The sequence below is a fragment of the Helobdella robusta genome (assembly GCF_000326865.2).
Source record: "Helobdella robusta unplaced genomic scaffold HELROscaffold_115, whole genome shotgun sequence".
NCBI classification, from domain to species: domain Eukaryota; kingdom Metazoa; phylum Annelida; class Clitellata; order Rhynchobdellida; family Glossiphoniidae; genus Helobdella; species Helobdella robusta.
Window position 1 is genome coordinate 184475 of NW_008703642.1, and position 23785 is coordinate 208259.

Here is a 23785-nt window from a genome sequence, read left to right on the forward strand (position 1 = left end):
GGGACGGACAAAACGGAAAGGAGGCAGTGTTATAATTGTCACAAATATATTCGCTAGAGACGCTAGTGTCGCTACGAACGCATACAATTCCAGGTGTAACTAGAGCCGTCTGACAGCGAGATATCTAGAACGTTCGAGAAGCGTCGGTAAAAAGGGTATATAAAGACATGCGAGATATTGAATGGTTGTTGCTGAATATTTGATATTAGAAAGCGATTGTTATTAGTGTCGAAAGCTATATTTGGTATTTGACTCTGCGTTGTATTCTTATTGTATTTGCGATATATGTTATTCGGAAAGCGATAGTTTCTGAACGTTAATTTGATAGTTTGTGAATATTAACTTTTATTAGTAATTAATTAACGTTGATTATTGATTGAATAATTAGTTACTAGTTATTGTTTTGTAAATAAATAAATCGATGATTTGGATATTGTCTTTATTTTTCACAGTGAACAGACTCGTCGTCGATCGGGAAAGTTATAACAATATTTATTGGAACATTTATATAGTCATATGCATCGCTTCTTTAGAGGCTGTAGGAACTTAATATGCACAGTTTGAAAAGATGTGTTTTTTGGCTTGCAAGGTAGGATTTTGCAATAACAATATTTAGGAAACCTGCTGAGGATCCACAAAATGATGTTTATTAAGAGGTATAAGGTGTTGCAATGTAATTAAATACTGAAATGTACCGTTAGGACACTAGTTTAACGATGATTGGCTAAGCCAACATTTTTTTTGTTTGTTTAATTTTGCTAAATTTTTTATTTATCAGCCGAAAGGAAATTTTTTAGAGTTACTTTAACTATTTCCCTCAAAATCTACTCTGGTCCTGGTTTATATTAGTAAATAGTGAAGCTAGGTACCAGTGCGTCTACTTGGGAGATGCGCACCACCACTGAGGACATGCGGATGGGTATGCCGGTCAAAGGAATAGCCGGGGCTCTGTTAAATCATAAGTCTGGATTAATTGGATGCCAAAGCTGACTACGATAAACCTGGTAGCGCATGCGGACACGGAGAGTCTTGATCCTAACTTTTACTGGTAAGGTCAAAGTGGTTAGAGAAAAGTCTCTGTGATTGGGAGATAGGCGCATACTTGCGTTAGTTTACTCGCGTTAGATGCTAAGGGGGTCAACCGTAATAAAAAATCCGGATTGGAGTCTCGTAGGCGGAAAGATAATGATACAACCACTAATTTTCGGCAAATTCCTGCAACTACCTGGTCAAAAACCGTGACAGTAACAATTTCATTAGACTTAGTTAGCTTGGTAAAAAGCTGATTTTGCTGTCCGGGTAGCGAAAGGTATACAATTATTGCCCAGGCTTTCCTAAAACAAGTGGAGAGGTTACTCTACCTATGTCAGAACTGTCAAAAAACATGTAGTGGTTGGTAGTTACTGTTAACCCTGATAAGTTCCTTTTCGATGGGCATAGGAATTGAAACATCAGAAACAACATTTTAGTATCTTTTGTAGCTATAGTCTGCATCAAACCCAACAACCCTTGGTCAATATAGTGCCATCCCGCTACAGTTTGCCTGCACTACTAGATGCTTGGTGCTTAGAAATGACTTGACAACCAAGTTGCAGTTCTACACCTATCAAACCTTGCCACAGAAATGCGTCAGATTGCCATCATCGACGAAGAGCTTCTCTAGAGATAAAAACTACACCTTTTGGTAAGGGAAATCAAAACATTAATATGATTCTGCATGGCAATGAAAGAGTGAAATATTGTTTGTGCTTACTCTCCAATTGTTTATGCTCCCGATGGAGAACAAACGATGTTACTTTCTTCACACTCATTCCGGTTTTGGAGTACCTAGATGATCTGCCCAACTTCAATTACCCTCAAAATGCAATTAGCAAAGTGTAAAATGGAAAAGCTCCTGGAAGAGATGACAATCCAGTCGAAGTTATAAAAGCCGGCCAATCCATGCTGCTAACGAAGCTAAAATTTTCTCTGTTTTTGCTGGAATTCAGACTACGTCCCACAGGACATGTGAGACTTAAGTATTTTTGCTGTCTAAAAAAGCAAAGAAGATTGCATCGACTCTAACAACCTCATTTATTTGTTAAGATTTTGAAAATGCTTTGTGGTTTCAAAAGTGAAAAGTCTGTTGTTTGACATGATATCTATTTTGCAGTTTATACAGGAGAAGTTACGAAAAAGAAACAACTTTACATTGTTTTTGTTGACTCAACTAAGGGATTCGATGTGGTCTACAATAGTAGTCTTTTTAGAAACTATACAAAATAGGTTGTTCATTATGTGCTTTCACAAACAGATTAAGTGCTTTTTGAAATTCAATGGCTCTTGTTTGGAATACTTTGAGGTGAAACATGGTTGTGTATTTGCCTCTACTCTTTATATTGAATTGTCGATTTATAAAGTGTCTCTATCGAGTTATCTCCAGAAGCGCTGTTGAAAAATTATGCTCTGGTGTAAATACTTTCATCGTGCTCCGCTACACATACAAAGATTTTAATGAAGATGTTTATTTGCGCATAAGAGCTCTAAATAAAAACAAGGAAAGTTATATTATTATTAGTTATAGATCTATTGTATGCTGATAACGCGGCCCTTATTGGCAAATCAGGCAACTAGCTTCAGTTTCTAGTTGTCTTAAGTTGGGCCCGAGTATCATTCAGAGTAAAACCATGGTATTGGCTCAAAATGTGGATACTGTTCCAAACATATTGTTAACTCACAAATTCTGGAAATGGTAGATGATTTCTGCTAGTTTGACTCAAAGATTGCAAATAATACACTATTTGATAATTACATAAGCAGTAGAATAGCCAAAGCAATGAAAGCAATAAAAGCAATAAAAGCAAAACTATTATTATTATAAATAATAATAATAGTTATTCGTATTATTATTTACCCTTAAAGCATTTCTCAGAGGCAGACATAAGATTTACGGAAATAAAGTTGACAACGTTATCAGATCAGACAGTTCTAACCACAGCAAACAGTAAACAATCACTAAAACTATAAAACTTTAAACGTGAATGTCAAACAATCTACACAAGCGTGAAACCAGCTAGCTGGCACGCCACTTAACGATTATAATAATACCCAGCAAACATCAAAAATATGACCAAAAAATAATTAGATAATAAGATTAGATATTGTATATTATAGATATAATTAGATATTGTAAATTATTAAAGAAACATAATCAATTAATCTGTTATTCAATTAAACATTGTTTCTACTGTTTCTAACTACAGCATGGCAGCAGACTTTCACTTCCTGCCCTAAATGACAGACAATGTCAATCCATTTGAGTTTTCTTTGCTACTCAGAAACAGAAAACAAATTTAATAGTTCAATTCTTCAATATCCACCTACGAACCACGAGCAACCAACCTAGGCCCAAGCAGCAAATGCACATCTCGATAACGACTCACATCTTCTTATCAACCGGGAACAGGGATGGCAACCACAATCACTATACAAACCCGCGGAAAAGTCAATAACATTAATTCAATTCAAAAAACACTAACTAGCCAACTAATTAACTAAAAAACTACGTTAGTTAAAACCTACGTGCCCACTCAACACGAACTACATGACAGGAACCACCTACCTGCAATGCCCAAGGCGCACTTTGAAGATAAAATTTCAGATTAAAATAAAAATGAAAAGATCCAACGAAGAGCGGGATGGCAGGATATTTGTACGGTTCTTAGCTGTAGACATCTGGGTTAGCTTGGTCTTGTTTACCAATGTCACAGACAGAGTCGTTTCTTTATATGGAAAACTGATAAAAGGCAGGCTTGGTACAGGACGTTCTTTGCTGCGATACACCGACGTATGTATGTGCGATATAAAACAATTAGACATTGACACAAACAACCGAGAAGAGTTGGCACCGAACAGGATGGCTTGGAGAGCGGATATCAGAAGGGATCATTAAAGGCAGAGGAGCAATGCAAGCGAAATGGAAGAAGTGCAAACACAGCATTATCTTATATGTTTCATTGTAGTGGTTGTGGTAATATATGTATTTAAAGGATCGGACTACACGGTCACAGGAAACCTTGCAATGAAAAAATTCTCGCGAGACGTAAATGGCCCTACAATGTAATATTCTGTTGATTTATCAAATTTGAATTTTATTTACTCTAACTAGTAATTGACGGAAGCTGAGTTTTTACCATTAGATTTATCTAGATTGTTCATAGGACCACAAAGAAATTGAGCCAGGTAGACAAATAAATGGATCAATGAAAAGACAAATGATTTGAATTTAGAATTTCTAAAGGATAACTGAAGGAAATCAATCTTAAACGAAACTTTTAAATTAAATCTTAATTTAACTCACAGTGTTATACATTTTTAATTTTTAGATATTGGTCTTGACATTCAAGATGATTTAGGAAGACATGAAGTTGGTTTTATAGAGAACACAGATAAGCTGCCAACTGAAAATGAAGGATGCAGATTCAAGGCTCGATTTAAAATTAATAAAGTTAGCTATACTTTGTATAAAATTATGTGCTACCACAGCTTAATTTTGCTAAAATGTAATGGTTTCCTGATATACGTGGACCCCAGAATTCGATCTGTTTTAACACGAACAGTACTTTGATATGATTTGTCCAGTATATTACATGAATTAAATATTACTTGACAATTATTTCATGAAATGAAATGATCTTTTATTCAACAACAATTCTAAATAAATTGAAAAAATTTAGAGCTATTACGCTACCTACATGCGTCAGCATGCCATAAATTCATAAATTATATATATATATATATATATATATATATATATATATATATATATGTAGATTTTTGCCGGGCGACATTCGAATTCCGCACCACGCGGTCCCGAACCGCGTCCGCATACGAATATCCACCCGAGCCTTCGCTTCGGCGGAGTCTTTCCTGGCCGGGATCCGCCACTCTACAATAGACCCTCTCAGGGTCTGAAAACACGGGCCGGGCGGAAGTTTGTTCGCGCCCTGCTTGTTGACTAGAGACGCCGACCTCGTCAACTATCAGCAAGTCTTCTTCAACATCCATTATTTTAGGTAGAATAATTAAGCCGAGCCAAACTTCAAGTGTACACTTCTTTTATTCAATAAAAGAAATAAAATAACAAACAAAATAATACAAATCAAACCTCTGTCTTTATTAAAAAAAACGATAAATCCAAAATTAATCTATTAATAATACAACTACCAAGCAAGAAACAAAACCTAAAATAAAATAACAAACGACCCGCCTCTCTATATCTCAACTCGCGGCCTTTTATATGTTTTTACCGCCCTATCTACATAACGCTTTCTATATCATAGAAAATTCTATACTCGCATCTATACTCTTTTCCTATATTCAGAACAGCGCGTCTCACGCGTCCCATATATTGCTATACTCCCTATATACAAAACAACACAGCAGCGTCGCATATATAGCATATCAAATAACAAAATATACATGCATTGAATGTCTATTAAAATATATAGATATATACAGGCGGCACGCCTCAAAGACGCAATCATTATCATCACAATCGTCACAATTTCACAAAATATACAGGCGGCATATTTCAATCGCGCAATCATTATCATCACAATCGTCACAACTTTACATATATATATATATATAATTTGGTATGAGGTTCTCAGATAAACATGTACAGTTGAAGATTACACCCTATTTTGCAGTTAGAAGTTTTTTAAATAAAATTTCAACAACACGAAGCTGTTTTGTTTCAACTTTATTAAACTGTGAAGTTTGGCTGACGGCCGTTTCGGCTAATGCCATCGTCGGAGCCTTCTCTTCCTCAACTCGACATTCCTCCTCATTTACTTAAAGAGCTCCTCCAACTATGTACCATACGCAATCCATTTGTCGCCCCAAATAACTCACTGTACCTACAAATAGACGGCATAGCCATGGGCTCCCCATTAGGTCCTCTTTTCGCTGAGTTCTACATGGGTAATCTAGAATCTAAGATATTCTCCGATCCAGAAAACAAACAGGTTATCTACGCCCATTACGTCGACGATATATTTATCATCACAAAGTCTATAGCTGACATATATCAACTCCAAAACCTGTTCCAGAACAACTCTTGCTTATCATTTACAATTGAAGTTAGTAACAATAATAAAATCTCTTTCCTGGACACTTTAGTCACCATGCACGCAAATCAGCCCTCTACCCAAGTATACGTCAAACCAACAAACTCTGGACAATGCTTAAACTAAAATTCCGATTGTCCCGTCAAATACAAAAACAACGTCATTAAAAACTTCATCACACGCGCTTTTAAATTATCTAACGACGATGAATCTCTTCACATAGAAATTCAAAGAATCAAACAGTTACTTATTAATAATAATTATCGAAATACACTCATCGACGACGTCATATCTAAATCTCTCAAGAAATTCAAACAACCACTTCTACAACCACAGCACGAACAACAAACAATACCTATCTACTACAAAAATCAAATGCATAACTATCTAATTGACGAAAAACAAATTAAACAAATCATTAGATCAAATCTCACACCAGAAGATGAAAATAAAAAGATTAAGTTAATAATATATTATGATACAACAAAAACACAACAATTAGTCATCAAAAACAGTCCAGCCACTACAAAAGATAATCTAGATAGTATGAACGTCGTGTACCAATTTCGATGCCCTTTGCCACACCGTGATGTGGAAACATATATTGGACACACACGTACAACACTTCGCAGACGCCTTACCATGCACGTACAGCAAGGCGCTATCAAGGATCACTTCAATAAGCAGCACAACATACTAGTTACTCGAAAAATTCTTGATAATAACACTAGCATACTTTGTAATGAACGTCGTCCCTCAAGACTCAAAATAAAAGAAGCTATTCTCATCCTCAATAATAAACCAACAATCAACACGCAGTCAGACAATTTCGCCCACGTCTTACAACTTTTTACTTAATATCGCGACGTTGTACTGCCTCAATTGCCAAACGTCATCAATAGACAGCAACTACACTCCAAATATAAATACGAATATAACACACAAGAACGCACCATTAACAACAATCCGTTTGTCTCTTCACGCCATAAAACTCAAACAATTTGTTCACTAACTTCATTATTTGCCACGCCTTAATATTTCTTTATACATATTTATTGCTAAATAATATTATATCCAATTGTTAAATATCTAATAATTCTTCAATAAATTGTCATATCATTAAATATTATTATTGACTTCCCATAATTTCTGCATTAATTCTTGCTAACTTTCTACACTTCAACTAAGATAATACACAAACAATTTTATTCATAATTTTTCTTTTAAATTTATTCGTTTATTTTATTTTCAACAATATAATGAGTTCATTTTAAAATATAGGTTGTTATTCATTTATTTATTCATTTTAATATCTAATATTCTATTTTCTATTTCTTATAATTTATATTATTAACTCCTCATTTGGTTTTACAATCTAGGCTCCGACGATGGCATTAGCCGAAACGGCCGTCAGCCAAACTTCACAGTTTAATAAAGTTGAAACAAAACAGCTTCGTGTTGTTGAAATTTTATTTAAAAAACTTCTAACTGCAAAATGGAGTGTAATCTTCAACCGTACAAATATATATATATATATATATATATATATATATATATATATAACATAACATAAACAGAAAATAGAGAGACGCGAACTGACGTTCTTATGCCTCCAGCAAATGAAAAGCTTCCATTGTATTTTAAAAATAATAAAATAAATAAATGAAGTAAAATAAAATACAGTTGGATGAAAATACAGATTAATGATAAATGTCTATGAGTTCAAAACTCATCATATCATACTCAATATTAATATTATTGCTTTGGCAAGACCTTGATAATGGAGAAGTCTGTACGTACATATTTAATGAGATTGCTTTCATTTAGGTATTTCCAGGATCTAACTTGTTTTTTGACTATTTTAGGACGCTTATGGGTTAATGATATATTAACCTGAATTAAACTATGGTCTGAAAAAGTCCCACTGGGAAAAATCTTAATATCTGAAATTTGAAAATCTTGAGAACAGATAATCAGATCAAGTATAGCTCCACTATACTGGACGGTGTTGGATCGTGTTATTGTGAGAATAATTGTAAAATGTTCGTCAACTTTGTAATTGTCATAACTGTTTTGGTTAAATGTAGACTGGTTGGATTATCTATTTTTTTTTAAATATTGGTTAATAGTGGTTTCTATTAATTTGTTAGAATAGTTGTTGTTGATTAAAATTTGTTTAATGCGAACTAGTTCTGAACGAAATATTCTATTGTCGGATGAGATTTTATAAACGCGATGGATAAAATTGTATACTACGTTGTTTTTGTAGCAGTCAGTCAGTCAGACATATCATATCATTCATATCATATTCATTCATATCCGGTCTTCGTGGGTTTAACATATACCTTCGAACCTAATGTTCTTTTTTTTCCTCGATTCTGTGATTAACCTCCAGAGTAGATAAATTTGCCTTTTTCAAAGGTAATGACACCTGATTTCTTCCACTGAGTTTCGCTCAAACCTAGAATGCTGAGATTCATTCTTTTTATTTCTTGTTTTACGTTTTCAAATTTTCCAGTCTGGTACAACGTTCTAGCCTTCCACGTTGCCACAGTAAAAGGTGTTTTCAACTTGTCACTATCATGTTTTTTGATTTGTTTTGTGTTTGTCGATGATTTTCTTGGCAAAAGTTGTTGACAGTAGGTTGTCATTACTTGCTGTCAATTTTTCTACTTCTACAAATAAAATTATATAAGATAAATTAATGAGTCACACAAATAAATAAAAATGGATTAATCAATATAAAGTATTTGAAGTTAATGTATAATAATTAAATTAACAATGCATGAAAATCAGAAATAAAAATGCATACATAAAAAATATATATCCAAAGTTAGGTGACAATTCTAAAACAGAAATCCGCCACAACTTTTTGGCCAAAGTCGGATTTGAGCCGAATTAGGAAGAAGTTGAAGTCGAATTTCGGTACAGTCCTAATTATTTATAACTATGTATTATCGAGCAAACTGTACGTTTTATCAATGTTGATAGCCAATACGATTTAAATGGGTATAAAATTAAAAAAATATCAACGAAATGTGATTGGTTAGAAATGTTGATTTAGTATACAAGCCAATCCAAACATCACATATTTATACCATCAAAAAACCTGTGATAACAAAATATTTTTTTATGGTGCAGTTCTGACATACGCTTGTATATCATTCTAATATTTAAAACTTCTTACCACACCACACAACGTACGTACTCATTAAGTATGCACAGACAAGACGCATCATACACGCCTGGCCTTTGAGTTTCGGGCGGACAATATTCGAACCAGGCCACCGCGAAACTACTGACTGAGCTAACTCACCGACCAAAATATTGTATTAAAAACTATTGTTTTTAATCACTTTATATCCCTTTTGACTGAAATATTTCATCTTTGAGGTCCCGGGCAACTTTCACATATCAACACATTCATCGCGTGAACAGCCACCTACTCCTGATATGACCCACAAAGTTCATGAAGTTCGGTTCGGTGAAAATCTGGATGAGGTTTACTTATTGTTATCATAATTATTATTCATTTTCAAAAATTCTGGTTTGAACAAATGAGATAATAAATTTTATTAAAATTATGTTAATGAATTTTATTAAGATTTATTAACTAAGATGTTTTGAATAGTAATCGATGGAAAAGAAATGGTCTATTGAATAAGAGTTACCATTTATATATTGATATAAGTGATTGGAGGATTAGAAAATAAATAAAGGCTGATTAATTGCATTACGATTGAGTTATTGACTGGTCATTTTTTTCAATGCGGAAGTAACTTGTTTATGATTTTGTTGGTAAAGTTTATTCGTTAATTATGAATATAATTTATTAATATAATATAATTTATTAATATATGTAGATATATGTATGTAGAAAGAGGCTGGAACATCTCATAACATACAAAAGTGGACCATCAGCCACGCAAATTGATTTCTTCGCTGTCAAGCAACAACACCGAAGGCTATTCAAAAATGTCAAAGTTATACCTAGCGAATCATATGTCGCCAAACATAGACTCCTTGTGGCAGACCTGGTTGTTGAACTGTCACAACATAAGTCTAAACAAATGCCTCGGAGAATCAATACGTGGAAGTTGAAGAGCACTATTCATCGACCACCAATCTCAAGCCACTACAGATTGGAGTACATACAAAACCGTTTTGATAAACACTGCAACTACAGTTTGTTGGAAAACTGGTACAAAACGCCAACACGAACGGGACACTTGGTGGTGGAATGACAAAAGTACAAAATTAAATAGCTGAAAAGAAAGCTGCTTACAAGCAATGGCAAAAATCAAAGTCTGTTGATGACCATAAAATTTTCCGCGAGAAGAACAACTATGCAAGACGTCAAGTCGCACTGGCTCGGACAGATCAGTGCAGAGAGTGGCTCACTAAAAGCAAAGGTGAACAAATGAAATCTCTGTATCGTATAGCAAAACAAGCAAAGCGTACGAAAAAAGACATAGTTGGTGCTTCATGTATAAAAAATGACAAAAATGAGATGGTTCTTGAACGAGATGAGATCAAGCTACAGTGGAGAGAATACTTCAACCGTCTGTTAAACGAAACAAATCCAATCAATGTTAACTTTGACGCTCCACCCTTCGAAGGTCTGATTCCAGACATCACTGTAAAGGAGCTTACAGAAGCTATGAAAGCTATGAAGGATGGAAAGGCAGCAGGGCCCTCTGGACTCACAAATGACATTATCATAGCATCTGGTACTGCAGGTATCCAAACGTTACTACAACTTTGTCGTGAAATCTGGAAAAATTGCTCAATGCCGACTGAATGGAACTATAGCATGACAGTTCCTCTATACAAAAGCAAAGGTGATCCATTGAACTGTTCATCATATCGGGGTATACGTCTGTTAGAACACTCCCTGAAAATTGTCGAGAAAATCATTGAGAGAAGATTAACGTCGTGCCTCACAATCGGAAATTATCAATTTGGTTTCCTAGCGGGGAAATCAACAATTGATGCAATTCACATCCTTCGGCAACTTCAAGAGAAGTACCTCGCAAAGCATCAACAACTATCACACATTTTTGTTGACCTTGAAAAAGCATTTGATCGAGTTCCCCGTGAAGCAATCAGGTGGAGTTTACGTCAACAACTCATTTCAGAATATTTTGTTCGACTTGTGATGGAAATGTATACGAATACTAAGACTCTCGTCAGCACAACGGTTGGAAACACAGATGCATTTGACATCGGCGTTGGAGTTCACCAAGGCTCGATTCTCAGTCCACTGTTATTTATAACTGTGATGGAAGAAATCACAAAATCGATACGCACTGGTGACATTTGGTATCTAATATAAGCTGATAATATCGTTTTAACAGCCACGTCTGAGCAGAATGCAGCACAGATATTTGAAGATTGGAACACCAGACTCGCCGATCATGGATTCAAAGTCAACATCAGCAAAACCAAAGCAATGAACACTGGTGAACCCATCCAATCCACAGCTACTGGACGATGGCCCTGTTCAGTTTGTAAAGCTGGTGTAGGTAACAATTCAATCAAGTGTCAGCAGTGTAACCAGTGGTGTCACAAACGTACAAACGTTGTTCAAAAATAATTGGTACTTTATCTAAAGTGTCCAATTTTGTTTATCCTGCTTGCATCAATCCACAACAACAAATTCGAAATAGCACTGTTTTTGAAGCCATTAAAGTAGAGAAAGTCACGTCGTTTCAATATCTAGGGGATGTTCTGGATTGTACTGGAACAGCCGGAGCTGCCGTTCGAGCACGCATACGTGCAGCCTTGAATAAATGGCATCTCCTTGCCCCTATATTGATGCGGCGTGACTTCCCACTACCACTACGATCAAGACTTTATATATCTGTGATACGTCCGGTCTTGTTATATAGTGCAGAAACATGGCCAATGACAACCTCACTGAAACAACAACTTCAACGAACCGATATGAAAATGCTCCGATGGATGCAACGAATTAGTCTGAAGGACCACATCAAATCTACCGAAATCCTGCGTCGTGCTGGTTTAGATGATATAAAGGACGAATGCCGGCAACACCGTCTGTGATGATTTTGGTCACGTCAAACGAAGTGGAAACAGTGCCATAACTTCTCTTGCAGATGTTGAAGTACCTGGCACACGTCACAAAGGCCATTTCTTTAAAAATTGTCCTGGACTCAGAGCCGTAAGTTAGCACAGGAAAAATGTAACACCATGTCAGTTTCAATTTTGCTGATATACTGATTTTACTATTGGTGAGGATGTTTTTCATTTTAGAATATACATCTTTCGCCATAGCTATCTTTCTTTTGATATCCTTTTTTCTGTAGTTTTTTTTTATTATTTTTTAAAAATCAGGATCTGACAGACGCAGAAACTGCAACAACATGCGAGGCAGTGGTACAAAATTAAACAAATAAGTAGATAAATAAATAAAAAAACGAAGAAAGAAAAACGTTTTAACATGAAAAATAAAATAAAATAGAATAAAATAAATAATAAATAATAATTATCAAATAAATAAAATAAAATAAATTGACAATAAAATGAAGCAATGGCATGAAAGCGCAAATTAATAGACTGGATGATGACTTAGTGAGCTAATGACGTGATCGATAAATAAAAAAAAATAGTTGTGTGAATGATAAAGTTTTATTGGGTATTAATATGTTTGAGGTGTCTTGAGATTAAAGTCTTTTCCTGCTATTTAGAATGGGTGGCGACTTGATGGTTATGTTTGCGCTGACGAAGATTGTGTGTTGTAGTTTTAATTGGTGGTAGTAGAGGATGGATGACGTGGTTGTTATTATTTTTTACTTTCTTGAATTGAGTGGGTTGAATATCTGAGTGACGGTAGGATATGATGCAGGTAGATAGTTGAAGCGGATTAGTTTTTTGATAAGAGATTGTAGTTGCCGAAGTTGTTGTTGTGTAGCAAAAGCAGACCAGGTGGAAGCTGCATATTTGATGCGTGAGATTATGAGTGATTCAGTGATGTCGAATAATTTGATGCCTCTGAGACCATGTGAGCTGAGTGTTTTGAGTGCGTGAAATGTTTGAAAGCTTTTTGTGATGATGTGATTGATATGAGGTGCTATATTAAGTGTGGAGGTGAATGTGATGCCTAATATTTTTTATTGACTTGTGCGAGTGATTGATTGATGGGTGTTCAGGAGGTAATGTTATTTTTTACGGCTATTTTGAATGATTTATTGAGATTAAGTGACAGATTGCATCGTTTTGACCATGTAGTTATTGAGTCCAGTTCTTGAATGGATGGCGTTTGAGTTAGATGATGGGATGATAAGGTTAGTATCGTCAGCGTATTTGATGATGTGATTAGAGCTATGAAAAGTTTTGAGAGTAGAAGCATTGATGGTAAAAGTAGATGGTCCAAGGACAGAACCTTGAACTACGCTAGAATTAATAGGTAGAGTAGATGAAAAAGTAGAGCTAAAAAAAGTAGAATGACTCCTATTAGAAAGAACATTTATTATAATAATGTAAATGTTGTCAGGAGAGGAAGAGAGGCTAACTTATTTGAAAGTGAGAAGTAATTGAGAGTGTCAAAAGCTTTAGAAAAGTCGAGAGCAATAAAATGAACATAATCATTATTTTTAAGGAAAGATGTTATTGTGGAAGTAAGAGAGATGATAGCGGATGTAGATGAACCTGTAGGGCGAAATGCAAACTGATCTTGTAATAGTGGTTTGATGGATGGATTGGTTGAAACATGGATAGATGAATGACCTAACGATGAATTTTTTTAGAATACGTGAAAGTATGGGGGGATAGATGTTGGGCGATAATCTATTGGTGATGATGGTATTTTGTTTTAGGAATTGGATGAATTGTGCTGGATTACTATTGTGATGGGATGAATGAATGCATTAAGCAGTGATTGTAGAGTGAACTTAAGGTGTTAAAGATGAATAGAGCGATGTTTGTAGAAACCATGCTGGTAGACTGTCCAGACCTGTACTGGGTGGACAGGCTTTCGTTAGCATGGGCAGGACGGAGTATGGGGTAAATTGTTGATGTTGACGACTATCGATTGTTGTTGCTTTTGTTGGTGGAGTTTTGTTGGACGGGTCGGTTGACATGGAAGTAAAGTGGGTGTTGAGGATGTTGGCATCAATATGCTGTGAGGTTGACGTGTTGAATGATTTGTCAGAGCCTCTTGTTGACTTGGTCCCAAATGGCCTTGCTTCCATGCTTATTGTTGGTGAAAGTTTTTGAAGTTGATATTAGTTTATTGATGTATTTGGTGATTGCAGCGGCTTTGAGGATGGGTCCTGATCTAATGAATTTATTCTTTTGGTGAAGTAGATATTTGATGAATGGGCTGATGAATGGAGGGTCTGATGATCTAATCGTGATGTTTGATGTTTGGTAGTACGTGTTGTAAGTTGAGTTGATGTTTTTATAAAATTTATCAAAACAGTGTTGCAAAAAATTGTCAATAGAGTTAGTTATGAACGTATTATTTGTTTTTTTATTCATATTTGCCTATCAGTGTGTGTTGCTAAACTGTGAGACGCATAGGATAATAAATTATTATTATTATTATTATCATTGACACCATTGTTAATATTATTATCATTGTTACAAGTATTACTACTATTATTGTTATTTTAAATATTATCAAAATTAATAGTATTATTATTAAAAATGGCTGGCAGAGTATTGTTGGTGGTGATGTTGAAGTCGAAGATATTATTATTAATTGCTAATTCTTGTTATTTTCTGTACTTGTTAATCCTTATAAGTAAGCTAAGCTTCCGTTATAGATTTTGATATTATTGATGAAAATAAAATTGGTGTTATTTTATTTTCATTTTTATTCAACTGTTCATTTTCTAAAAAATAAAAACTTTGAAAAAGAGTCTAACATAAACACGTATGTTATTTTCAGTTGACAAACAGTAATTTCAAGCATGTGAATAAATAAAACACTTATAAAATTACGATCAAAATCAGTTTGCAGAGTCGCGCTGCAGGACACCGCCTTCACACTAGGCATTTATACTCACACACACGCTCACACACACACACACATACACACACACACGTATATATAAATATATTTTTTTCTATAGACTTTTATCATCTTGATAAAGTTTATTAAGGTTAAATAAAAAAATTTTAATATTTGAAATTTTTGACAAAACATTATTAATAACGTTATTACTACAGAAAAGATTTTTTCGGCATCAACTGCTATCATCAGTGTAGTTATATAGTATTGTTCCGTCTTTGTGTCTTTGTTTTCACAGCGACTTTTGATTGTAACTTAATTAGAATTAAAGTTAATCATGTGACAATATGTAATAAATTCCACCGATTTATTAGTGTTAATCTACCTATATTCAAATTTTTCAATTTGTTTTAGTAATTTTTTATCATCAAAATTGAGTCTGTTTAAAATTGAAACATCATTTTTAGTAACAAACAATTTATCAAAATTATTGCAGATAGATCTATTTCGACGTTAAACCGTCATCGTTTATTAATTTATTGATTAGTATTATTATAGTTTTATAGTTTTAATATTATTAAAAAAACATATATAAATAAATTCGAATAATCAGAGAGCACTTTTGTCTAATCCAAATTTCTTTTGTTTATCATGACTGAAATTGTTTAATATCGTCAGCGCTTTTTTTAGTTGATCATCGTTTGGCATAAAGAGCTTCAAATCGTCCATATAGAGTAGATGACTTATACACTACATACCCCAACCTCGGCTGGCTGAAGAGATGAGTCAGTGGGAACAAAGACATACAAAACAGCAACGGTGAGAGAGAGTATCCTTGGAAGATTTCTACAGTCTCCGTCAACATCACATCTTGGTCATAGCAAAGGCACACCCTAGTTTTTCATTTGGACATTGAATATTCAATAAATTGTCTAACCTCACTGGGGATTTTGTAAATGGCCATAACTTCCTTAATCCATGAGTGTGGGACACTGTCAAATGCCTTTCTATAATCAATCCATGCTATGCTTAAATCTTTTTTGTCTTTAAGTGCTGATTGAATTATTGCCATGTTCACCAATAACTGATCTTTACATCCCCTAAAAGACTTTTTGCATCGTTTTTGTTTTGGAGGGAGGAAATAAGTCATTTGCACATAAGCAATCATATATTCATTTTGATATGGCACTGGTGAGAATTTTAAACATTGTAGGAGGACAAGTTATTGGCCTATATTTACTAGGGTTTTTAGTGTCCTTTGGGCATCAAGAATGTCATTCCAACTGTCAACCATTCAGGTATAAGTGGTGTATTTTTAATTAATTTATTAAATATTTCTGTTATTATTTGATAAACTGCAGAAAGTTTTTAATCTAAAAATTTTCCACCTTATCTGGTCCTGGTGTTTTCCAGTTTGATGTTTGTTGAATGGATTTAGTAATTTCATCAATGCTAAAATCCATCCAATTCACTTCATCCAAGTGGTTAAAGACATCTTTTATACCTTTAATCCAGTCTGCATTTTTGTTATGCTCTATATTATTTTCTAATATCTGTCTCCAGAAACTATCAATAGCTGCTAATGATGGGTGATCTTTCATTTCTGGTTTCTAATTTGTCTATAAAATATTTTTCTATTATTATTAGACATTTTATTGTGATAAAACTGATCACTTGTTGTTGTTGTTGGAGCCTCTTCCGGGGGCCCTTAGAATTTCAATCGAGGTCGGAGCCAATCCGCCACTGCAACAGGGTTGCTCCAGAGGTCTATTAGTTGAAGATCCGTGGCGTTTTGAAGACAGCTAAATAAATGTTGAACATCATCTGTATGAATGTTGCAGAAAGGACAGGTGTTGATGTGCTCACTGTTGATTCTGTTTTTGTAGCTGTTTAGAAGAATTTTATCCTGACCGAAGGTAGTACCACTGAGTGCCTTTAAGATATTGGTTCTTTTAGAGGTCTTCGATGCTGTTTGTTTATGTTGTTGTGAAAAGAAAAGCATCGTGTCTAGGGTGAGGCCTAATATTTTAGGGTTGTGCTCAAGAGAAAGGAGATTGTTATTGATTTTGATTGAAGGATGGTGATGATATTGTGATGTGTGTGAAGTGAAAAGAGTGACCGTGGACTTGGAGGTGGAAATTTCCAAGTTTCTGTTAGTGAAGAAGTCAAAGAGCTTCGGCAGGTAATTGAGCCGGTGAGTCAGACTATCTGCATCTGGACCAGTGGTGTAGACTCTGAAGTCGTCTGCATAGGAAATGACTTTGATGTTTTGAGGCGGGGTTGGAATCCTGGAGGCGAAGAGGTTGGACAGAGTTGGTGACAATACAGATCCTTGAGGTACTCCTGAACGGATGGTACGTTGTTTTGAGGATTGTCGACGGAACTCTGTTAAGGCGGAGCGACCGTGCAGATAGTTTGAAAGCCAACGGACAATTGACCGTGGAAGCGTTGACTGTAGAAGGACGGAGATTAGGGTACAATGATTAACGGTATCGAATGCTTTTGTGAGGTCCAGTGCCGTTAAAACCGTACGACGAGCTGGCCTCTTCTGGTTTAGTCGGTAACCATCGTAGTAAGAGCTGTTGTTGTTGAGTGAAGTGGGCGAAAACCATGTTGATGGCTCGCTAATGTGAGATGATTTGAGATGATTGGCAGTAGGTATTTTTCAAATACTTAGGCTGCCGGACAAAGTAGAGATATAGGCCGATATGATTTTGCGTCGCTAGCTGGTTTGCCGGGTTTTAGCAGGGAGATGATCTTAGATTTATTATAAATTTCTGGAATCCTACAGGTTCGTGCGGATTCATTGAAAATGTAGGTTAGGAAGGAAATTCCTTTTGGGCCTAAGTGCTTTAGGTGGAACTCGTCTACCGAAAGGTATGTTGTGGTCACTTGCGACCTGTAGAACACGACGGAACGATTTTTCGGCAATTGACAGGTTAGTCGGGAAGACTAGATTGAAAAAACCGGCTTCGGATTCAGCGGTGAAACCATCCCAATTAGCTTTAGCGAAATTTATAAATTTTTCTTTTGGTGAGCGAGAGTGTTGAATTGTTGTTAGTAGATTGATGTGGATTGGAAGATGATCAGATGAGAGTGAAGTCATCGTGGACCATTCCATGTTTATGATCAACGTGCCCGAGGCGACCAGAGATATCTGATGATGAGGATTGGCCGGATGTTGGGAGACGCGTCGGGGTATCCAGGTTGAGCGTGCCGCAGCCAGAATTTTCGATTTCACTGGCTAGGGCCTCTTCTCGAGTGTCCTCCAGACTTGAATACTACAGGGGATCGTGTGCGTTTACGTCTCCCAACAAGACGACGTTCGGTATTGATAGGAATTGTGAAATTGAAGCTGAAAAGCCAGTTGGGCAAACTGATTGAGGGGAGATGTAGATGTTGACAATGTTGATATCTGTGCCGCCCGCGTTGATTGTGATGGCCTGACTCTCAATTGTGGGAGTATCGGGTAGTGACATTATACTGAAGGGAATGCTGTTGTGGATTAGTGCTATAAGACCACCCCCACGACCATTTCTTCGGTTTTTGCGTTAAATCGCGTAATCCCTGAAGAGTGGCGTTTTGGAGCTTTTTGACAGCTAAGATTCTTGGAGGGCTGCGATGGGAATGTTGTGGTCTATTAGATGTTGTTGAATTTCTTCATGTTTGTTTTTGATGCCGTTACAGTTGAGTTGAAGAAAATTTAACTGTCCAGCATTTGTTGCTTGGGTTGTTGATGTTTTGTCACGGAGGCAGTTGTTGTTTAGTGATGCCGATGTCGATGTTGGCCGTCGTGAGGTATCAATCGGCGCCGTCGATTTGCCCGATTTTGTTGATGGGCGCGGGCACTTGTTACAGTAGTAATAACTGTTGATATTGGTCGTGCAGTTGTTGAGGTGATGCCAGTTGTAGCAGGTTCTGCAACGGGCTGAAAATTGGGTTTTGTTGATTTTGTGATGGCATCCAGGGCAAATTCAGATCTTTGAGGGACTTGGATTTGATTCAATTTCGGCTTTCAGGAAAAGGCAACGGAGCAGGATGGCCGGAATGGTCCGCCCCGTCGACAAAAACCCCGTGGACATCCAGGTTGGGAAGGTTTTGTTGCAACTGTTTGTTGGAGCGTCTGATTTGACGGTCCTATTGGCTCCACCACGAAAAGGCAGTTGCTCTAGAGCCAAACTGATCACTTCGTTTGCTATATCTTCATAATCTTTGAGCTTTTGCCTGCAATCTCATTATTGTCATGACTTGAACTTCATCCTGTCTTTACAATGTCATTTTTTCTTTTTCACAAATTATTGCTACCTTTTTCCTGACATTTTGACTAGTGTTTCCCTTCTTGAATTCATTAATTAGTGCACGTTCTTTTCTATATATCTTAATATTTTGTTGAATTCTTTTTTCCATGATGGTGTCCTATCTTCTTGATGTGATCTTATTTTTTCTACTTTTTCACCTGCGCTAACCAGTACTATAGTCAAAATCATCAAGTTTAATTCTGTCAAGTTTAATTCTGTCAAGTTTAGATTATTTGATGTCATTAATTGTTTTAAAGCTTCATTCGCTATTATTAGGTCTTTTGATATTTGTTTAATGTTTATAATTTTATTTGAATTTTTTTTGCCAATATCAATGTTTTGGAGTTCCAGCATTTTCTGCTGAATTTTTTTCATCATCTTTTCACTACATTATCATCTGTTGACTTATCTTTTGGAGCCAGTTGATTTGTTGTTATTTTCTGATCATCTGAAACATCAGTTAATTTTTCTTGAATCTTAGTCCTTGAAGTTACATCATTAATTATATCTCCTAAATCATATGTGGTTAATTTATTTTGAATTATTATGAATCTTCTTATGTTGATTAACTTTTTTGGAGTCATTTTAGGAAAATTATTAGAATTTTTATTTCTCCATATTTCATAAGTATTTTGAGTAACATTTTCTTGTTTTACTAATTTTGCCAATTGCTATGCCCAAATTACCTGTTTATAATCCTCTGTTGTCCGTTTTTGTTTTTTTCTTTCTGTGACATCTGGTGAGGTAGTAATTATTTTTACTTTTTCTGAATTAAAATTTTTTAAATTTTGAGGCTGAACAGTAATCTTAGATTTAAGTGTCGTAGTTCAATCAATCAATCAATCTTCGTTTTGCGTCCAGAGACCCGGTTTCCCGAGGCAGGACGTTGTTTTCTTTGCCATCAACTTTTTGCGCCAAATTAGACGATCAGTTGTATCCATTTCATTTAAATTTAGAGCTTTTATGTCTTGCTCGATTGTTTGCGTGTGCCAGGTACTTCAACATCTGCAAGAAAAGTTATGGCACTGTTTCCACTTCGTTTGACATGACCAAACCACCGCAGAAGGTGTTGCCGGCATTCGTCCTTTATATCATCTAAACCAGCACGACGCAGGATTTCGGTAGATTTGATGTGGTCCTTCAGACTAATTCGTTGCATCCATCGGAGCATTTTCATATCGGTTCGTTGAAGTTGTTGTTTCAGTGAGGTTGTCATTGGCCATGTTTCTGCACTATATAACAAGACCGGACGTATCACAGATATATAAAGTCTTGATCGTAGTGGTAGTGGGAAGTCACGCCGCATCAATATAGGGGCAAGGAGATGCCATTTATTCAAGGCTGCACGTATGCGTGCTCGAACGGCAGCTTTAGCTGTTCCAGTACAATCCAGAACATCCCCTAGATATTGAAACGATGTGACTTTCTCTATTTTAATGGCTTCAAAAACAGTGCTATTTCGAATTTGTTGTTGTGGATTGATGCTAGCAGGACAGACAAAATTGGACACTTTAGATAAAGAACCAATTATTTTTGAACAACGTTTGTAACACCACTGGTTACACTGCTGACACTTGATTGAATTGTTACCTACACCAGCTTTACAAACTGAACAGGGCCATCGTCCAGTAGCTGTGGATTGGATGGGTTCACCAGTGTTCATTGCTTTGGTTTTGCCGATGTTGACTTTGAATCCATAATCGGCGAGTCTGGTGTTCCAATCTTCAAACATCTGTGCTGCATTCTGCTCAGACGTGGCTGTTAAAACGATATCATCAGCATATACTAGATTCCAAATGTCACCAGTGCGTATCGGTTTTGTGATTTCTTCAATCACAGTTATGAATAACAGTGGACTGATAATAGAACCTTGGTGAACTCCAACGTCGATGTCAAATGCATCTGTGTTTCCAGCCGTTGTACTGACAAGAGTCTTAGTATTTGTATACATTTCCATCACAAGTCGAACAAGATATTCTGGAATGAGTTGTCACCTGATTGCTTCACGGGAAACTCGATCAAATGCTTTTTCAAGGTCAACAAAAATGTGGGATAGTTGAAAATGTGTGATAGTTGTTGATGCTTTGCGAGGTACTTCTCTTGCAGTTGCCGAAGGATGTGAATTGTATCAATTGTTGATTTCCCCGCTAGGAAACCAAATTGATAATTTCCGATTGTGATGCACGACGTTAATCTTCTCTCAATGATTTTCTCGACAATTTTCAGGGAGTGTTCTAACAGACGCATACCCCGATATGATGAACAGTTCAATGGATCACCTTTGCTTTTGTATAGAGGAACTGTCATGCTATAGTTCCATTCAGCCGGCATTGAGCAATTTCTCCAGATTTCACGACAAAGTTGTAGTAACGTTTGGATACCTGCAGTACCAGATGCTTTGATAATGTCATTTGTGAGTCCAGAGGGCTCTGCTGCCTTTCCATCCTTCATAGCTTTCAGAGCTTCGGACCTTCGGTGGGTGGAGCGTCAAAGTTAACATTGATTGGATTTGTTTCGTTTAACAGACGGTTGAAGTATTCACTGTAGCTCGATCTCATTTTGTTCAAGAACCATCTCATTTTTGTCGTTTTTAATACATGAGGCACCAACCATGTCTTTTTTCGTACGCTTTGCTTGTTTTGCTATACGATACAGAGATTTCATTTGTTCACCTTTGCTTTTAGTGAGCCACTCTCTGCACTGATCTGTCCGAGCCAGTGCAACTTGAAAATTTTATGGTCATCAACAGACTTTGATTTTTGCCATTGCTTGTAAGCAACTTTCTTTTCAGCTATTGCATTTTGTACACTGTCATTCCACCACCAAGTGTCACGTTCATGCTGACGTTTTGTACCAGTTTTCCCACAAACTGTAGTTGCAGCGTTCATCAAAACGGTTTTGTATGTACTCCAATCTGTACTGGCTTGCGATTGGTGGTCTAACTGTGTGTCATAGTTCATCAAAATGTAATATTTTAATTCTTTCATTGATATTTTTTATAAATTTTGTTTTTTAAAGGCTACCACATGGAAATCTTTATCCTGTCCTTTCACTCTAAATATCCATTTACTAGCATCATCTGATTGAGAAACTTCTTTTATTTTTTTCAATTAGAGCTTTAATTTCCTCTCTGTCTTCGTTAGGCAAATCGTTATTTAATATAACTTTTTTAAACTCTGGTACTTTTTTTTAAATTCACACAGCTTTACATTACTAAGTTTTTTACAGAATAATTTTTAAACTTTATTAAAACTAGTCTGGGTTTTTGAATTCCTTCTTTTTTCCCCAAATCTTATCACTTCTGAGATTTCTTTTTCTATATCTTGACCAGCAAGAGTTGACAACATTTTTAAGACTGAATCTTTTAACTTGATGTTTGCTTCATTTTCATCCAAATTATAAATCACAGTATTATTTTTTTTTGTCTTTCACTTTTCAAATCAATTTTATTTGTAGTATGGTTAACTGAGTTTTCAATATTTTTAACTCCAGAGGTCATTACCTCAACTTTGTCTTTAAATAATTTTTCTGACAAATTCGCAGAAACGTCATTTAACAACAATTTTTCTTGTTCTTTTTCAGAAGCAGTAGTCACGCTCTTCAATTTTTCCTCATTGGCTTTGCTGCACGCATCGCAGAGAAGAAATCCGGTAATTCGCACATCGTTTTCCGTTCTTCGGCTTTTCCTTTTCCAGCTGGCATTTTCAAACATTAAAAATTCGAAACACTATATTTTTCATTAAATGTTTTTTAAAATTAAATTTTGAAATTATGCTTAACACATGATATTTTAATCGAAAAATGTTTGAGAATTTATCAGTGCCTGCACACTAAAAGTGAACTGATTATTATTATCATTATTATTATTGTTATTATTATTTTTATTGCTGTTGTTGCTTATGATATTGTTATTATCATTATCATCATCATCATCATCATTGTTAGATTGCTGGCGCATCCGATTAACGTTATTGTTGCCCATTCTAATAGTTGGAAGTGTTGTGATTCGTTGTTGGATATTGATGGAAGGTTTTTCAAATTCGATGAAAATGGCTTATGCAGTCCTTAGGTTGTAGTGCTGTTGATTGTTGTATAAAATTTTGTGTTGTTATCTAGAAGGTTCTTAGTTATTGGGGTGTTGTGGAAAGTTTCTAGATGGCTCACTTTTGTGCATAGTGAGTCTACGCGACAGTGTTGTAGTAGTCATCCCTATATAGGAAGTTTGAAAACGCGCACAGTCGTCAAGAGGAAACAAAATTTATATATGAGATGATGATGATTAACCATTTAGTCAAAGTCGACTTTCGGCCACTTTATGGATCTGTCTTCTCCATGCGTTCCTGTCCTCGACGATTATTTTAAGTTCTGAGATCGTCATTTTGGTGGCCGATGTGATTGTA

At 35.7% G+C, this 23785-nt stretch overlaps 5 protein-coding genes across 5 annotated transcripts; 1 reads left to right on the plus strand and 4 right to left on the minus strand.

The window, feature by feature from the left end:
* Positions 1-551: 551 nt before the first annotated feature.
* Positions 552-3931, plus strand: HELRODRAFT_183702 (hypothetical protein; the record flags this gene model as incomplete). The annotated part of the gene is made up of 4 exons (XM_009013289.1): positions 552-589; positions 1523-1684; positions 3386-3483; positions 3591-3931. The coding sequence occupies 4 exons, from the start codon at positions 552-554 to the stop codon at positions 3929-3931; spliced, it is 639 nt and encodes a 212-aa protein (XP_009011537.1).
* A 212-nt stretch (positions 3932-4143) lies between these two features.
* HELRODRAFT_183703 (hypothetical protein) lies at positions 4144-5046 on the minus strand (the record flags this gene model as incomplete). The annotated part of the gene is made up of 2 exons (XM_009013290.1): positions 4144-4284; positions 4843-5046. 2 exons carry the CDS (start codon positions 5044-5046, stop codon positions 4144-4146), a joined length of 345 nt encoding a protein of 114 aa, XP_009011538.1.
* Positions 5047-7485: 2439 nt separating this feature from the next.
* Positions 7486-8761, minus strand: HELRODRAFT_183704 (hypothetical protein; the record flags this gene model as incomplete). The annotated part of the gene is made up of 2 exons (XM_009013291.1): positions 7486-7529; positions 8500-8761. The coding sequence occupies 2 exons, from the start codon at positions 8759-8761 to the stop codon at positions 7486-7488; spliced, it is 306 nt and encodes a 101-aa protein (XP_009011539.1).
* Positions 8762-12796: 4035 nt separating this feature from the next.
* HELRODRAFT_183705 (hypothetical protein) lies at positions 12797-14323 on the minus strand (the record flags this gene model as incomplete). Its single annotated transcript, XM_009013292.1, has 3 exons — positions 12797-12851; positions 12927-13139; positions 14064-14323. The coding sequence occupies 3 exons, from the start codon at positions 14321-14323 to the stop codon at positions 12797-12799; spliced, it is 528 nt and encodes a 175-aa protein (XP_009011540.1).
* A 4363-nt stretch (positions 14324-18686) lies between these two features.
* On the minus strand, positions 18687-19406 carry HELRODRAFT_183706 (hypothetical protein; the record flags this gene model as incomplete). Its single annotated transcript, XM_009013293.1, has 3 exons — positions 18687-19015; positions 19079-19311; positions 19393-19406. 3 exons carry the CDS (start codon positions 19404-19406, stop codon positions 18687-18689), a joined length of 576 nt encoding a protein of 191 aa, XP_009011541.1.
* Positions 19407-23785: the final 4379 nt, after the last annotated feature.